General features: G+C 42.3%; 1 protein-coding gene across 1 annotated transcript in view; it reads right to left on the bottom strand.

The window, feature by feature from the left end:
• Window positions 1–15,969, bottom strand: part of LOC101418937 (adhesion G protein-coupled receptor E1-like) — a 150,437-nt gene that overhangs the window by 83,869 nt on the left and 50,599 nt on the right. Inside the window, exons 15-19 of the mRNA XM_012525549.3 lie at window positions 15,006–15,146; window positions 14,774–14,920; window positions 13,012–13,158; window positions 5,047–5,202; window positions 4,836–4,955 (exon numbers count right to left, since the gene is read on the bottom strand). Of these exons, the coding sequence (XP_012381003.2) occupies window positions 4,836–4,955; window positions 5,047–5,202; window positions 13,012–13,158; window positions 14,774–14,920; window positions 15,006–15,146 (711 nt within the window). The remainder of the gene's footprint in view (window positions 1–4,835; window positions 4,956–5,046; window positions 5,203–13,011; window positions 13,159–14,773; window positions 14,921–15,005; window positions 15,147–15,969) is intronic.

Below are 15,969 nucleotides of genomic sequence, written 5' to 3'. Positions count from 1 at the left end.
TAATATTACACCATAACATATAGGAGATGACAGACTGATAATGTAAACCATAATGTAAAACATAGGATAACTAAGAATGTAAAAAACTGTGTATCCTAAAGTATGCACCATAATGTAAGCACAGATGTCACCTTGTTAAAAAGCTATTGTCTCAGACTCTGTACATCACGTTAAGTAAATATGATGTGAATAGGGTGTAAGAGTATCGCTGTGGAAGGGAAAAGGTTTTGTGGTGGAGGTATGGGAGTGCTGTATATTATATATATGCATTGCTGTGGTCTAGGGCTCCTGTGAAGAGAAGCTCAATAATTAGGGGGAAAAAAAAAAAAGATAGGATGTAGAATTTTTTCCAAGTCAACACGTACTCTTTATCTAACCTTTAAACCCATCGCTATATGCCATTTCCTAGTAAGGGACCCTGACATTATATTGGACTTCAAATTTCAGGGAGTTCTGGATCACAGAGTGGTTCAACAATGGCAATGGAGAGATACTGGTATAGGATACCATTGACAGGTGATATATGGCTGACAGGGAGCTGTACAGAACATATGTCCAGGGTGCATGGTAATGTTTGGATATACTCATAGTAGCAACAATTAAAAACCACAGCAGGGGTGTACTGGGTTCCTGGCCAGTGGTGCTCTGTCGTGGTCCCTAGGGGAACAGCGACAGTCTCCCAGGTGCAGCAGTGGGGACCGGGAGGGAGTGAGGGTTCAACAGTGAGCCCCTGATGCTAATGACTATGCTTGTGAGCTGATAAGCCTAAAATAAGAACAAGGCCTAGAGCAGCATTGTGCCTGGGAATTTCCTCCTGTCAGCCTTCATGTTACTCAAATGTGGCCAGTCTCGAAGCCAAACTCAGCATGTAAATGCAATGCCTTCCCCCCAGCGTGGGACATGACACCCGGGGATGAGCCTCCCTGGCACCGAGGGACCACTATCAACTACCAACTGATGATGCAACTGGAAAATGACCTTATACGGAAGGTTCAATGCGGATCAGCAGAATATCCCTGTCTACATAAAATAACATGACTTTAAAATGCTGTTTGACCTAATGTAAGGGGGAAATGGAAAGGAGAAATGAGTTTATATGGCTACGAGTCTCTAAAAAAGAGTCTGGAGGCTTTCAGAAGGATTGCCCTTATGCACAACTGAGCAGAGTCTGAGAGACAGATAAAGCAGATACAACCCCCAGGTATTGGTTCCTTTGAGGGCTAAAGAGACCCATGGGAGTTATGGTCATGGCCGATGGGGTTAACTACCAGGTCAGATGGCCCCTCTTTGGAAATGGTGTTTATATGTGATGAATCTGGACTCAGATGGGATCTCTCTTCATAAGACTTTCATGCTAATGTGCTCAAGGTGCAGGTAGTGTTGGCGTTTAAGATATATTTAGGGGATTTGAATCTCTGGACTGACAATGTGATAGCCAGGTCCTGAGCCTCAACAGACTCCAGCACCTACAATCTGATTTATTGGACTTACCACACTCAGCTAAGATGGAGTTGAAGAAGGACAACCACCACACCATGGAGCCTAGAGTGATTACAACTGAAAGTGGGAGGATTGCATCCAGCATCCATGTGGAATCTGAGCCTCCTCTTGACCTAGAGGTGCAATGGACACAACCAACCCAATGTCCACATAGAAAAGGTGGCATTGGATTGGGAAAAGTGGACACGGTGGCTGATGGGTATGGGGAAAGGCAGGAAGAGATGAGAGGTGGAGGAGCCTTTAGGACATGGAGGTGCCCTGGATGGTGCTTCAGGGGCAATCACCGGACATTGTAAATCCTCACAGGGCCCACTGGATGGAATGGGGGAGAGTATGGGCCATGTTGTGGACCATTGACCATGAGGTGCAGAGGTGCCCAAAGATGTACTTACCAAATGCAATGGATGTGTCATGATGATGGGAATGAGTGTTGCTGGGGGTGGAGAGGTGGGGTGGGGGTGGTGGGGTTGAATGGGACCTCATATATATATATATTTTTAATGTAATATTATTACAAAGTCAATTAAAAAAAAAAGAATATGTGTAGAAGGGAAGCAGATTTGGCTCAACTGATAGAGCGTCCATCTACCACATGGGAGATCCAGAGTTGAAACCCAGGCCTCCTGACCCATGTGATGAGCTGGACCATACGTGGTGCTGATGCGCACAAGGAGTGCTGTGTCAGGCAGAGGTGTACCCTACGTAGGGGAGCCCCACATGCAAGGAGTGCGCCCTCAAGGAGAGCTGCCCCATGCAAGAAAAGCACAGCCTGCCCAGGAGTGGTGCTGCACACATGGAGAACTGTCACAGCAAATGATTCAACAAGAAGAGACACAGAGGAACACACAGCAAATGGACACAGAGAGCACACAGCGGGGGTTGGGTGGGTAAGGGAAAGAATTAGAAAAAAAATGTGTGTAGAAGAGTTTAGTCCTTTGGTGGGGACTTTGCCTCTGAGCCTTCATATCTGCTGTTCCCTTCTGCTCAAACAGCCTTCCCCAGATATCCGATAGCTCTCCGTTCACTCCCTTCTGGTGTTTTCTCAAATGTCAGCTTCTCAGTGTGGTCTCTTCTTGCCACTCTAAAAAAATCAGTATTCCTTATCCATCTTTTCTGACTCATTTTCCCCTCTTTTTATTTACAAACACTCCACATACACCAAACATACAGTTTCACCTCCACCCTATTCCCTGGTGACCTCTATTCTACTGTATACCACTATTTCTAGACATCTCTTCTCAGTCTACCTTATGTTTCTTCGTCCCTTTTAACTATACCTGACATATAATATATTCACTTTTTTCTTGTTATTATATACCACCCAATCTCAGAGGATAAGTCCCAGAAAAGCAAGTATTTTTGCCTCTTTTATTCACCACTATATCCCCGGTCCTCAAAATAGTGCCTGGTGCATAACAGGTGTTGAAGAGGTTTGTGTTAAATGAGTGAATGAATGGCATTAACTTCAGCTCAGCAGATGAGGGTCCTGAACTCTGCTGAGATGCATCCTCACCTCCTAGTGTTAACTTTGCAAACAACTTTGGATCTGAGTTCCCAACGGGCACCTCTGCTTACCTTCACACCTCCCTCCTGGACCCTGGAAACTCAGGTTTCCACTGCTGGATGCAAATCCTGAGTTGCAGGAACAAGAATAGAGGAGAGTATGGGCCATGATGTGAACCAATGTATATGAGGTGCAGAGGTGCCCAAAGATGTACTTACCAAATCCAATGGATGTGTCATGATGATGGGAACGAGTGTTGTTGGGGGGGGGGAGAGGGGGGGTGGGGGGGTGGGGTTGAATGGGACCTCACATATATATTTTTAATGTAATATTATTACAAAGTCAATAAAAAATAAAAAAATTAATAAAAAAAAAAAAAAAAAAAAAAAAGAGTAGCTTCCGAAAGTGTTATGGCAACTTGCGTGCTCCGGGCAAGCTCTGGGGTTGGCACATTCTTCCACATCTGGCAAGTGGGAGAAAACTCGGAGTCAAGGAATGAGGAACTAGCACAGGAGGTTCATTCTGCATGTGGGTAACCTGTGGCAGATGGTTATTGTGCTCCTCAGTTTCCATGTTCCCCCCTTAAAACTGAGCACCCAATGGACGACATTTCTCAGCCTCTCTTGCAGTGAGGTAAGGCCATGAGAATGAATTCTGACCAATGGCATATAAACGGAAGGGTGCTAAATAGTTTCAAAATGTCATTGCCATAGATTTCAAGAATGGCCACAGTTCTTCCCCCTTCCCTGTACACACAGCTTTCATACGGATTGACTGCAATGTGACTTTGTATCCACCATCAAAAGGTGGAATCCATTGTGACTAGTAATGGAAGAAATTGTAGCATTGATGTGGAGAAAGTGGCCACGGTAGTTGCTGAGGGCAACGAGAGGGAAGAGGAGCTGTGATATGGGAGTATTTTCAGTACTTGGTGTTGTCCTGAATGGTATTGCAGGGACAGATGCAGGACGTTATATATCCTGCCATAACCCACTGAATGGACTGGGGAGAGTGTGAACTACAATGTAAACTATAACCCATGTGGTAGTGCAATGTTCCAAAATGTATTCATCAAATGCAATGAATGTGCCACAGTGATGAAAGAGGTTGTTGATGTGGGAGGAGTCGGGGGGGGGAAGTGGGGTATATGGGAGCCTCATATTTTTTAATGTAACATTTTGTGTCATCTATGTATCTTTAAAAAAAAGACCGTAAAAATTTTTTAAATAAAAAAGAGATATTTAGAAGGTAAATTCCCCAAGACTTGATGACAGATTTGACAAGAAAGGGCAAGGAAGATAAAGAATAACTCTTGATAAAGAATAAAGTCTTAATTTAAATACGTTCAGGAAGAAGTTCTGAGGTTTAAGTCTGAGCTCTCTCTACAGCAGATTTTCTCACCCTTGGCACTATTGACATATGGGGGCAGATAATTCTTAGCCTTGAAGGGCTGTCCTGTGCATTAACAGCTTCCCTGGCCTCTACCCACTGGGTGCCAGTAGCCAGTTTTCTGTCCCCTGTTGTAACAACCAAAAACATCTGCAGATATTACAAATGTCCCCCCAGAGAATCACTCTAGGGACAAGAACTCCCTGTTCTCTCAAGTACATGCTGACCCTCTATTTGAGTCATAGTAGGTCCTTAATGGGAATTCACATCCTATATCTTCCACTAATTAGCTCTGTATCTTTCAGCAAGTCACTTCAGCACTCTAAGCCTCAGTTTCCTCATGCCTAAAATGAGAAGCATAATCTCTATGTCATATCATGGTCCAATGAGGTGGTTCTTAATTATTTAGTCAGGAAAATCATGAAGAACAGTTCCTCTATACCTTCACAGATAGAGTTTTTGGAGATGAATCCAGCGTGGCAGGTGCAACTGTAGCTTCCCATGGAGTTAGCACAGTCAGAATGCTCAGGGCAGACCCCACTGAGGATGCACTCATTGACATCTAAGGAACAGCAGAGGACGGTGAGCAGGCAACACGTTTAGCCAACCCAAAGGGAGGTGTGCACCAGAAACCCCCTGTCTGAGATAATTACCTGAACAGGCAAAACGACCTGGCTTTCCTGAGATCCAGTTATTTCCAGTGGGAGAAGAGAAACCACGCAAACAGCTGCACTTGTATCTCCCCGGCAGGTTGGTGCAGACCGAGTTAGGACCACAACGTGGGGGATGTTGAGAACATTCGTCTACATCTGTACGGAGAAAGAGTCAGGGTCACAGATCTGCCTCATCCTGTGTAGCAGAACGTATTTCCCAAATATTCCATCCCATAGGTTCCTCTTACAAGGTGACTGTCGGGTGTGCGTTCCCTCCTCTTGAATAATCTAAGCAAGCTTGAGATTATGGTGAAAGTGATGCTAGGTCTTAAAAATACAATGTACTCTCACCTTGTTCTCAAGAGATGCATACTCTTAGAAACTAGCCTCCAAGTTGCAAGAAAGCCCAAGCTGGATCGAAATTGTCCAGCTGTCCAGCTGTAGAGAAACCACATCTCCCTAATGGAGTAGCAAACCAACAGCTAGCACAAACTAGACAACCATTGGAGTGAGCCTTCTTCAAGGTAGATGCACTAGCCCCCAAATGAGTCAACTTCACTAACCCTTTGTGGAGCAAAGAAGACAATCTCACCAATGCCACCTCATACTGCAGACTCATCTAAGCAAAATAGACAACTGCTGTTGTTTTAACTTATTCAGTTTGCAAACAATAAGTAAATAGAACACCATGCAAAACTACCACTAGGATTTTATGCTTTAGATTACCCATAGGGTTGTGTAGTCACGGAACCAAGGATGAACCTCTTCAAATCTTTAGCCCTGTTCTGCCAAGCCACCACAAATAAACTTGCCATGCACTTGTCATGCAAATGCAACTTCAAAGCAAATGAACTTTAGCTCCCACCAGACTGTTACTCTCTTTTCTAGAGAGGAGTGTGGAGCTGCCCCTGTGCATAAAGGTAAATGTATGGGGATGTTTACTCCACTTTGTCTAGAGTAGTAAAAGATTAGAAACAACCTAAGTGTCTGCCAATAGCAGAGTGATCAAATGTGGATGACATTAAGAATATAATGCATTCCTTCATTCAGCAAAAATTATTAAAATAATCAATATTTATTTTAAGGCACTGTGTGAGGGGCAGGAGAAATGGAATTTAAAGAAATGCATGTACTTCTGTAGTATCTATCATTTTCTAGATTGGAGTGTTAACCTTACCTCCACAAACCAAAAAGCAAGGCCCTAATATCCAGCATATATAAAGAAATTCTACATCCAGAAAATAAAGACAAATAACCCATATTTTTAAATGGTCAAGAAATTCGAATAGACACTTTTCCAAAGATGAAATACAAATGGCTAGATGTATTCACCAAATGCAATGAATATCTCATGATGATGGGGAAAAAAAAACACATGGAAAGATGCTCAACATCACTAAGTACTTTGGAAATGCAAATCAAAACTATAATGAGAATGAGAGAGCATATGTAGTTCAAGTGGTTGAGTACCTGTTTCCTATATACCAGGGCCCAGGTTAAATCCCTGGCATCTCCTAAAAGCAAGCAAACAAACAAATGAAAAATCCTACTCTCATTGGGGAGTGGATGTAGCTCAGCGGTTAAGCACCAGCTTCCAACATAGGAGGTCAGGGTTCATTCCCTGGTACCTAAAAAAAAATACTACAAAGAGGTATCAATCTTACACCATTAGACTGCCGACTATTAAATAAAAACCAAAAAACAGAGAACTACAAGTATTGGAGAGGATGTGGAGGAATGGGAACACTCATCCACTACTGGTGGGAATGTAGAATGGTGCAGTCACTGTGGAGGACAGTTCAGCAGTTCCTCAGGAAGCAAACTATAGAACTGCCATATGATCGAACAATACCACTGCTGGGTATATACTCAGAAGGACTGGAAGTAGGGACACAAAAAGATACAGGTATGCCAATGTTCATAACACTATGGCCAAAAATTGGAAGTAATTCAAGTGTCCATGAACAGATAAATGGATAAGCAAATTGTGTAATGTACATACAATGGAATATTACTCGGCAGGAAGAAGGAAGTATTGACACATGAGCCAACATCGATGAATCTTGAAGACTTTATGTTGAGTGAAGTAAGCCAGTCACTAAAGAGCAAATGTTGCATGACCTCGCTGATACTACCTAAGCAAATTAAGCAGACTCATAGAGCTAGAGTCCAGAAGATGGGTTATCAGAAGACAGGGAGGGAGTAGAGCGTGGTGAGTCAGTGCTCAACATGGGCAAAATCTATGATAAAATTTGGCAGTGGGTGGAGGTGATAGTGTTGCGGGGATGTGAGTGGGGTCGACGGCGCTGGACTGTGAGTGTGGCCAGGGTGAGGCGGCTGGGTTGGACTGTTCGTGGAACTGGGAGAAGGACTGGAGGAAATAACAGTTGAATTCAGGGGATTTGTAGGTCTGTGGTTAAAACTACCATGGTGGGAAAGTCCTTTTAGCAAATATGGCAGGGGAGGGTCACTAGTGCGGGGCATCAAGGGTAGGGGGATGTGGGAAAGGCACACTTCAGGCATGCTTCTGTGGAAAATGAAAGTGTTCTTTCTTGTCATAGGGTGATCTCAGTGGGTGGAGACCCCCAAAATAAACAAGAAAATATTAAACTCCCATGTTGGGGAGTCATTCTATGTTCTCAAATAGAGGGGCAAGAGTCTCTTCAGAACACAGGCAGTACATAATAAAAGAAGACAGACCAGTATGTTAAGCCCTCAAAATTAATTCATGTATCTATGAAGTTATTCTTCAAAAATTGCAACTTAGTGGTTACCGTGGGTTCCGAGGGGAGGGGAAGGGAAGAATGGGTGGCGCATGGAGCATTTTTAGGGCATTGGAATTGTTCTGCCTGATCTTGCAATGATTGATACAGGCCACTGTGCCTTTTGTTAGAACCTATAAAATTTACGATGCAGAATGGAAACTATAATATAAGCCATTGACCATGGTTAGTGGCAATGCTTCAATAATTATTCATCAATTGTAACAAATGTACCTTACTCATGTAAGATGTTATTTTTTTAAATTCATTTTTAAAAAATATTACATTCAAAAAATATGAGGGCCCCATTCACCCCCCCCCACTCCCCCCACAGCAACACTCTCCCCCATCATCATGACACATCCATTGCATTTGGTGAATACATCTCTGGGCATCGCTGCACCTCATGGTCAATGGTCCACATCATAGACCACACTCTCCCACGTTCCATCCAGTGGGCCATGGGAGGATCTACAATGTCTGGTAATTGTCCCTGCAGTAGCACCCAGGACAACTTCAAGTCCCGAAAATGCCTCCACATCTCATCTCTTCCTCCCATTCCCCACACCCAGCAGCCGGAGATGTCATTAATAGGAGAATATGTGAGAGGGGAAGAGGATGGAGTATATGAAAATCTCCTTTATTTTCTATTTGACTTTTTTGTAATGTAATATTTCTTTGAAAATAAAGTGGAAAAAAAAAGACACTTGGGGAACATACAGCGCATACAGAAGAAATTGTCACTGTATATAAAAGATAACAGATCATACAGTGATGAAGGAAACAATGCAAAAATTACTTTTTAATTTTTTAATGTTTTATTTTTATTACTTGTATTTTTTATTTGGCTTTGTTTTGAGGGAGGTTTTGGATTGCAGAAGTGTTGGAAATGTGGCAGGGGAGGATCACTGGTGTGGAGTATCAGTGGTATGGGGATGTGTGGGGATGAGTGCACCTGGGGCATGCCTCTATGGAATATAAATGTGGTCAAGTGGTCAATGGATATTGTCTTGATGGGTGGAGACCCATACAGTAACCAAAAGAATATTGATTTCCCATCCTGGGGAGTCCTGCTACCTTCTCTAATGGAGTGGCAAGGATCCCTAGAGTTCATGGACAGTGCCTAGCAAAAGAGGACAGATCAATATGCCAGGCCCTTGATATAGATGCTTGTACTTATGAACCTTGTTCTTGAGAAATTGGAATGTAGCCTAGTAATATATAGTGCCCAAGAGTTACCTCCTGAAAGCCTCCTTGTTGTTCAAATGTGGCCTCCATCTAAGCCAAACTCAGCATACAAATATACTACCTTTCCCCTGGTGTGGGACATGATTCCCAGGGATGAACCTTCCTGGCACCAAGGGATTAGTACCCAGTGCCAATTAGCAATGCATTTGGAAAAAAAGATCTTGGTCAAAAGGGGAAAACATTAAGTACAAATGAAGTTTTATAGCTAAGAGATTGCAAAGTGAGTTGGGAAATCATTGTAGAGGTTATACTCATGCACATCTCAGGAGGCTCTGACTGAGTGTGCACAGTAAACAGTGCCTCAAGCAGGGTGGCTTCTGAGGGCTCTAGAGACATCTGGACACTATAGGCAGCGCAGCCTTCTCCAGCAATTAGGCACACTGTCAGTGGGCCTTTCTTTGGAATATATGATAACCTATCAGGAAGTGGATGTGGTTCAAGTGATTGGGCTCCCATCTACCATAAGGGGGGCCTTGGGTTCAGTTCCTGGGGCCTCCTAATGAAGATGAGCTGGCCCACACCATGAGCTTACACAACAAGGTGACACAACACAAAGACACAGAGGAAAGACAATGAGAGACACAACAAAAACCAGGTTGCTGAGGTTGCTCAAGTCATCGAATGTCTCTCTCCCACATCAGAGCTCCCATGATCACTTCCCAGTGCCTCCTAAAGAGAAGATGGGAAGAGAGGACAAGCAGACACAGAAGAACATGCAGCAAATGGACACAGAAAGCAGACAGTGAGTGCAGGTGCAAGGCGGTGGGGAATAAAATAAAATAAAATAAAATAAAAAAACAACCTATCCTCCAATGCTTTGGAGTTAGACTCATTTATAATTTTCCTTCACATGGTTCTTAACCCCCTTTTATTTGAACCTATATTTACTATACCCATTAAATATGTGTCCCAGAGACTTAAATCTTCTGAGTTTTCATGTGCTGATTGAGCCCTGAATCTTAGTATAGTTGCAGCCAGCCCCGACTCTCCAATTTATCAGACTTGTCCAGGACAACTAACAAAAGGATGATGGTGGACAATGCCCATTCCAAAAAAGAAAGAGTATCTACAACTGCAAGCAAGACAGTTCCATCCATCTTCCCCATGGGATTTAAGCCCCCTCACAGTTGGAAGCAGTGTGGGCATCGCCATCCCAAAATCCTCAAAATTGAGGAATGAATAAACATAAAGGGGGAAATGCAACTATAGACTAAAGTAGACTGATTATTCTAGCAATGGAAGAACTTTTAACTTTGACATAAAGTCAGTGATTATCAGAGGTTCTCAGGGGAGGGAGAGGTAAGAATAGGTATAACAAGGGGCATTTGGGGAATGTTGGAATTGTTCTGAATGATATTGCAATGGCAGATACAGGTCATTATGCATTTTATCCAAAACTATAAATGTGTGGTGCAAAGTGTAAACCGTAATGTAAACTACAGACCACAGTTAATAGCAAAACTTCACTATATGTTCATCAATTGTAACAAAGGTACCACAATAATGAAAGATGATGTTAAGGGGGTAAAATTTGGGAGGGGTAGAGGGTGGGTTATATGGGAATCTCCTGTTTTCAATGTAACTTTTAAATAATTTAAAGCTTCTTTAAAAATAAAATTTTAAAACCAAGGCTCCACCAGGGCACTGAGCTCATGGAATAACCCGTGAACTAAAGTTTAAAGATGAAGGAGTCTATCAGCAGCTGAGTGGATCATCAAAATGCAATATACATATACAATGGAATATTATTCAGCTATAGAAAGAAGTGAAGTTCTCATACATGTGACAGCATGGATGAATCTTGAAGAGATTATGTTGAGTGAGATAAGCCATATGCAAAAGGACAAATATTGCATGTAGCAGTTTGATATTTTTGATGAATTCCAAAGAGATACATTGGATTGTTTTTAAACTGGTCTTTTTCTCTTACATAATCAAGTAAACCTCTTGTGTCAGTAAGGCGTTGACTAGTCCACCCCTTGGAGGGTGGGGACTCATAGATAAAAGGCATGGCAAAGGACAGAGTTGAAGGGTTTTTGATGTTGGAGGTTGATGCTGAGGTCTTAAGCTGGAGACCCAGCAAGTGAGCACACAGAGGAAAGAGAAGCAAGTCCCAGGAAGAGAGGAACCCAGGAAGCCTGAACCTTTACAGACATCAGCAGCCATCTTGATCCAACACACGAAAATAGACTTTGGAGAGGGAAGTAACTTAAGCTTTATGGCCTGGCATCTGTAAGCTCTTACCCCAGATAAATACTCTTTATAAAAACCAACCGATTTCTGGTATTTTGCATCAACACCGCTTTGGCTGACTAATACATTGCATCATTCAAGTTATATGAAATACATATTAATAGAATAAGCAACTTAATAGAGACATAAGATAGATTAGAGGTTACCAGAGGCTGAAGTGAGAAGGGAATGGGAGGTTACTTATTGCTTCATGGATACAGAGTTTCTGTTTGGAGTGACGAAGAAGTCTTGGTAATGGGTGTTGGTGATGGTAGCACAACGTAGTGAATTTAATTAAGTACCACTTACATGAATACTTAAAAATGGTTTTAAAATTTAATTTTTTTAGAGATGAAAGTTGTGCTACTCTTTCATAAGCACAGTAGAAATGAATTAGTTTATCCGAGGTTGGCAAAATTCATGGACCAAATCCATGATTTTGAGATTCTGGGTCAAATTCAGCCTGTCATCTTTTTTTTTTAAAATAAAGTCTTATTGCAACACATACATATCCATTCATTTACAGGTCATCTATGGTTTATTTCGTACTACAACGGCAGTGTTGAAATCATCAGCCCACAAACCCCAAATAGCTACTATCTTGCCTTTGGCCAAAATGTTTGCTACTCCCAGTCTCATTCAAGACATAATTGGGTCTTTACCAGCAAGAGGAGAATTTAAATTTAGATGTAGACAAAGAATTTAATTCATTTTAGGAATTATTTAAATTTCTAGTATTTATCTTAATAGTAGCTCTTGAGACTGCCCATGTGTCTAGCATGCTGCATTCATTTTGACATTGAATCCTCCCAACTGTCTTTGATGTCGGTACCCTTCTACAACCATTTAACAGATGAAAACTTTGAGGTTTAGAGAGATTAACTAAATTTCTCCCAATGCCTCACAATTAAAGTATACTAAAGAGGTGACATGTTTGAGAGACCTGCTGTCAGAGTCAGAAAGACCTGCCTGGGTTTAAAGTCCAGCTCAGCTGTGTGACCTTGAGCAAGACATTTCATCTCTCCAAGCCTCAGTTTCCTCATCTGTCCAATGGAGATAATGCCAATGCCTACATTCAAGTTAAATGTGAAAATGCTATATTTTTAATGTAATATTTTTAAAAAGAGTAAGTAAGGAGATCATAGAACCAGTAAAAAAAAAAAAAAAGAAAATGCATCTAAAGACCTAGCACAGGACCTGGCACTCAATAAATGTTCCATGTTCTTATTATCCTCATTGAGAGGCAACTGAAAGAAAGCTCCCCAAATTAAGTCAGTGGTTATTTCTAGATAGTGACATATAACATGAATTTTATTTTTGTTTTTATCCTAATGTTATTCTTTAATCACTGGAATTTTTTTTGCAGTGACTAGGAATCATTTTCATGCTCAGAAATAAAAGAATAAAATTATGTCTGTGTACAGATATGATAATGATGTATTAGACAGATAGACAGACAGACAGATAGATAGATAGAAAGATAGATAGATAGATACAACAAGAGTGGCAAAAATGTTAAAATTGTTGGATAAGGATATTTGGAGGGAGCAGCATTGTGGGAATTCTCTTTATGGTTTTATATTATTTTGCAACTGTCCTGTAAGTTTGTAAGTTTGAAATTATTTCAAAATAAAACTCTTAAGAAAACAAGTCTGCTACCTAGTCAGATTCCACCTACTTTTCTGACCAAATGCTGGGAGTTTTTGAGGGCCTATGAACTCACCTTTACATTCCACCCCTGGGCCTCTGAAGTTCCTTTGTCCATTGCTGGACAGGAAGCCTTCTTTACAAGTGCAGAAGTAACTCTCAAAAGTGTTGGTGCAGGTCGCATAAATTGGGCATATAGTGGTATCTGAACATTTATTCACACCTGGAAGGGAGAATTTGGGCAAGGTTAAAACTCCAGAGTGGGCCTTCAAAGGGACCCAGCCTTTGAGAGCAAACAGTCGAAGTCCTTAAACAAGGAAGTTGAAGATCATCAACAGTTGCTAATCACAGTGTCGTCCAAGGACCAGCAGTGTTAGTGTCATGTGAGAGTCCCACAAGGGGAGCCCCATGCACAAGGAGCATGCCTCAAAAGTAGAGGCGCCCCTTGCAAAACAAGCGCAGCCTGCCCAAGAGTGACACTGCACATACACAGAGCTGACACAGCAAGATGATGCAACAAAACAGAGACACAGTTTCCCAGTCCCACTTGATAATACAAGCAGACACAGAAGAACACACGGTGAGTGGACACAGATAGCAGATAACAGGGGGAAGGGGAGAAAAATAAATAAAAAGTAAATCTTAAAAAAATAAAAGAGAATTAAGTCCTGATACCATGTGACAGTGTGGATGAACCTTGAAGACATCATGTTGAGTGAAATGAGCCAATCAGAAGAAGACAAATATTGTATGATCTTGCTTATATGAAATATCTAAAATAAGCAAATTCACAGAGACATTCTAGGGGGTAAAGGAAATGGGGAGTTATTGCAATAGAGGCAAAGTTTCTGTGGGAGGTGATGAAAAAGTCGGGTAATGAATTTTTGGTAATAGCAACACAATATGGTGTTGCTGAGTATTTTATACATGATTGTTCTGTAAATCCACAACTTCCATAATTTTGAAGAAGCTCAAGGTCACATCACTTGTGGAAGGCAAAATCGGGATTTAAACCCAGGTCCTGTCTGGCTATGGAATTTTTGGTTGACAGCTTCTGAGCTTCTAGCATATCCTTGAGTGTCACAGTCTGGGGGTTGGCATTTAAATCAATGTCAGCCCTCTGCAAGCCCTCCTTGAGTTGCCAGAACTTTCAACCTCATTTAAACTTCATTGAAATGCAGAGGATCTTGGTGGTCAGGAGTCAGGGAGTTCCTGAGTTTCTGGAGTTCCAGAAAGCCAAATTTCAGATCCTGATTCTCCTATTTCTTATCTGATTGACCTTGAGCAAGCAATGCCATCACCCTAGAGGCTCAGTTTCCTTATTTTGAAAATAGATATGCTACTTCGCTGATGTCAAAAGGTTGTTGGGGGAACAGAATAAGAATATGTGTAGAAGGGAAGCAGATTTGGTTCAACTGATAGAGTGTCCACCTACCACACGGGAGGTCCAGAGTTGAAACCCAGGGCTTCCTGACCCATGTGGTGAGCTGGCCCATGGGAAGTGCTGTTGCACGCAAGGATTGCTGTGCCACACAGGGGTGTTGCCAGCATAGGGGAGGCCCACACACAAGGAGTGCGCCCTGCAAGGAGAGCTGCCCCATGCGAAAAAAGCACAGCCTGACCAGGAGGCATACCGCACACACGGAGAGATGATGCAGCAAAATGATGCAACCAAAAGAGACACAGATTCCGGGTGCTGCTGACAACAATATAAGCGGACACTGAAGAACACACAGTGAATGGACACAGAGAGCAGACAACCGGGGGGGGCGGGGGAGGGAAAAGAAATAAATAAAAAATAAATCTTAAAAAAAAAAGGCACACAAGGAGGTTATTACTTTTGCAGCTGAAGTTGCCATATTTCCAGGAGCCTTCTGGACTTGGACGAAAGCCCACAGTGCAGTTACAGCTGTAGGATCCCAGGGCATTGGAGCAGACAGAATTTTGACCACACGGAGATGGATCTTGGGAGCACTCATCAATATCTGTGAAGAACTCGAGAAAATCAAGAAACCCAGAAAAACAATGTGACATTTCTTTCCAGGAATGGCCCACAAATCATCTGCTCACCTTTACACTCCACCCCTCGGTCTTTGAAGTTCAGCTGTCCATTGCTTGGTGCAAAGCCAGGAAGGCAGGTACAAAAGAAGCTCCCAGGAGTATTGGTGCATGTTGAATTGAAGGGGCATGTATCAATGCACTCATCAATATCTGTCGTATAGAAAATGTGTGTGAGGCAAAGTCAGCCAGATGGTCCAACAAAAGTCATGTTTCTCTTTCCAAAGCATAGAATTACCATTAGAAAAAAAATATCGCTCCAGCCATGGGTTATGTTTCTCAACCTCCCTGCATCTAGGTGGAATGTGAGAGGATATGTCTGTGTCACATTTGGCCTGATAGGGTTAAAAAGTGGGTGTGCTTCCTCTCTTCTGTCTTTCCCCTCCACTTGATGAAAGCAGGGGTGGCAAGATTCTAAGGGACAGAGGAGCCAAAAGATGAGACGAGACTAGATCCCAAGCGGCCCACTGATGAAGAAAATCCACAGTGGGTTGTGTGAGAGCGAGAAGTTTCTATTGTGTTAAACTAGTTCTCAAGTTTAACACATCGTTCTCAAGTGAGAGTGATTTCACCCCACAGGGGACATCTGACAATGCTTGGAGACATTTTTTGTTGTTGCTGATAATGATTTTGAGGGATATTGCTAAACAATCTCCATTGCACAGGATGGGCCCTCATGAAAAAGAATGATCCAGCCCAAAGGCCAACTGTGCCAAAGTTGAGAAAGTCTGACCTAACCAACACAGATCACTGTACCAGGACAGGGTCCCACCCTCTCTGAGGGTTTCTGAACCTTGGAATATGGAGTTGATGGAACAGAACATTTTGGGGGGAAATTAATTTGGAAAGAGTTTAAGGACAAAAACTGTCATGGTTCATACCAGTTCACTAAACATGAGGAGTAAACAGGCAAAGCCCACTACGGACTCTAGGGGTATAATGTATACGGCCCTGGAGAGTTGGAATGAGAAGTCCT

Source organism: Dasypus novemcinctus, chromosome 19 (assembly GCF_030445035.2).
Source record: "Dasypus novemcinctus isolate mDasNov1 chromosome 19, mDasNov1.1.hap2, whole genome shotgun sequence".
Lineage (NCBI taxonomy): Eukaryota > Metazoa > Chordata > Mammalia > Cingulata > Dasypodidae > Dasypus > Dasypus novemcinctus.
Note: the sequence above shows the minus strand (reverse complement) of the source record. Positions and strands in the feature narration are given on the sequence as shown.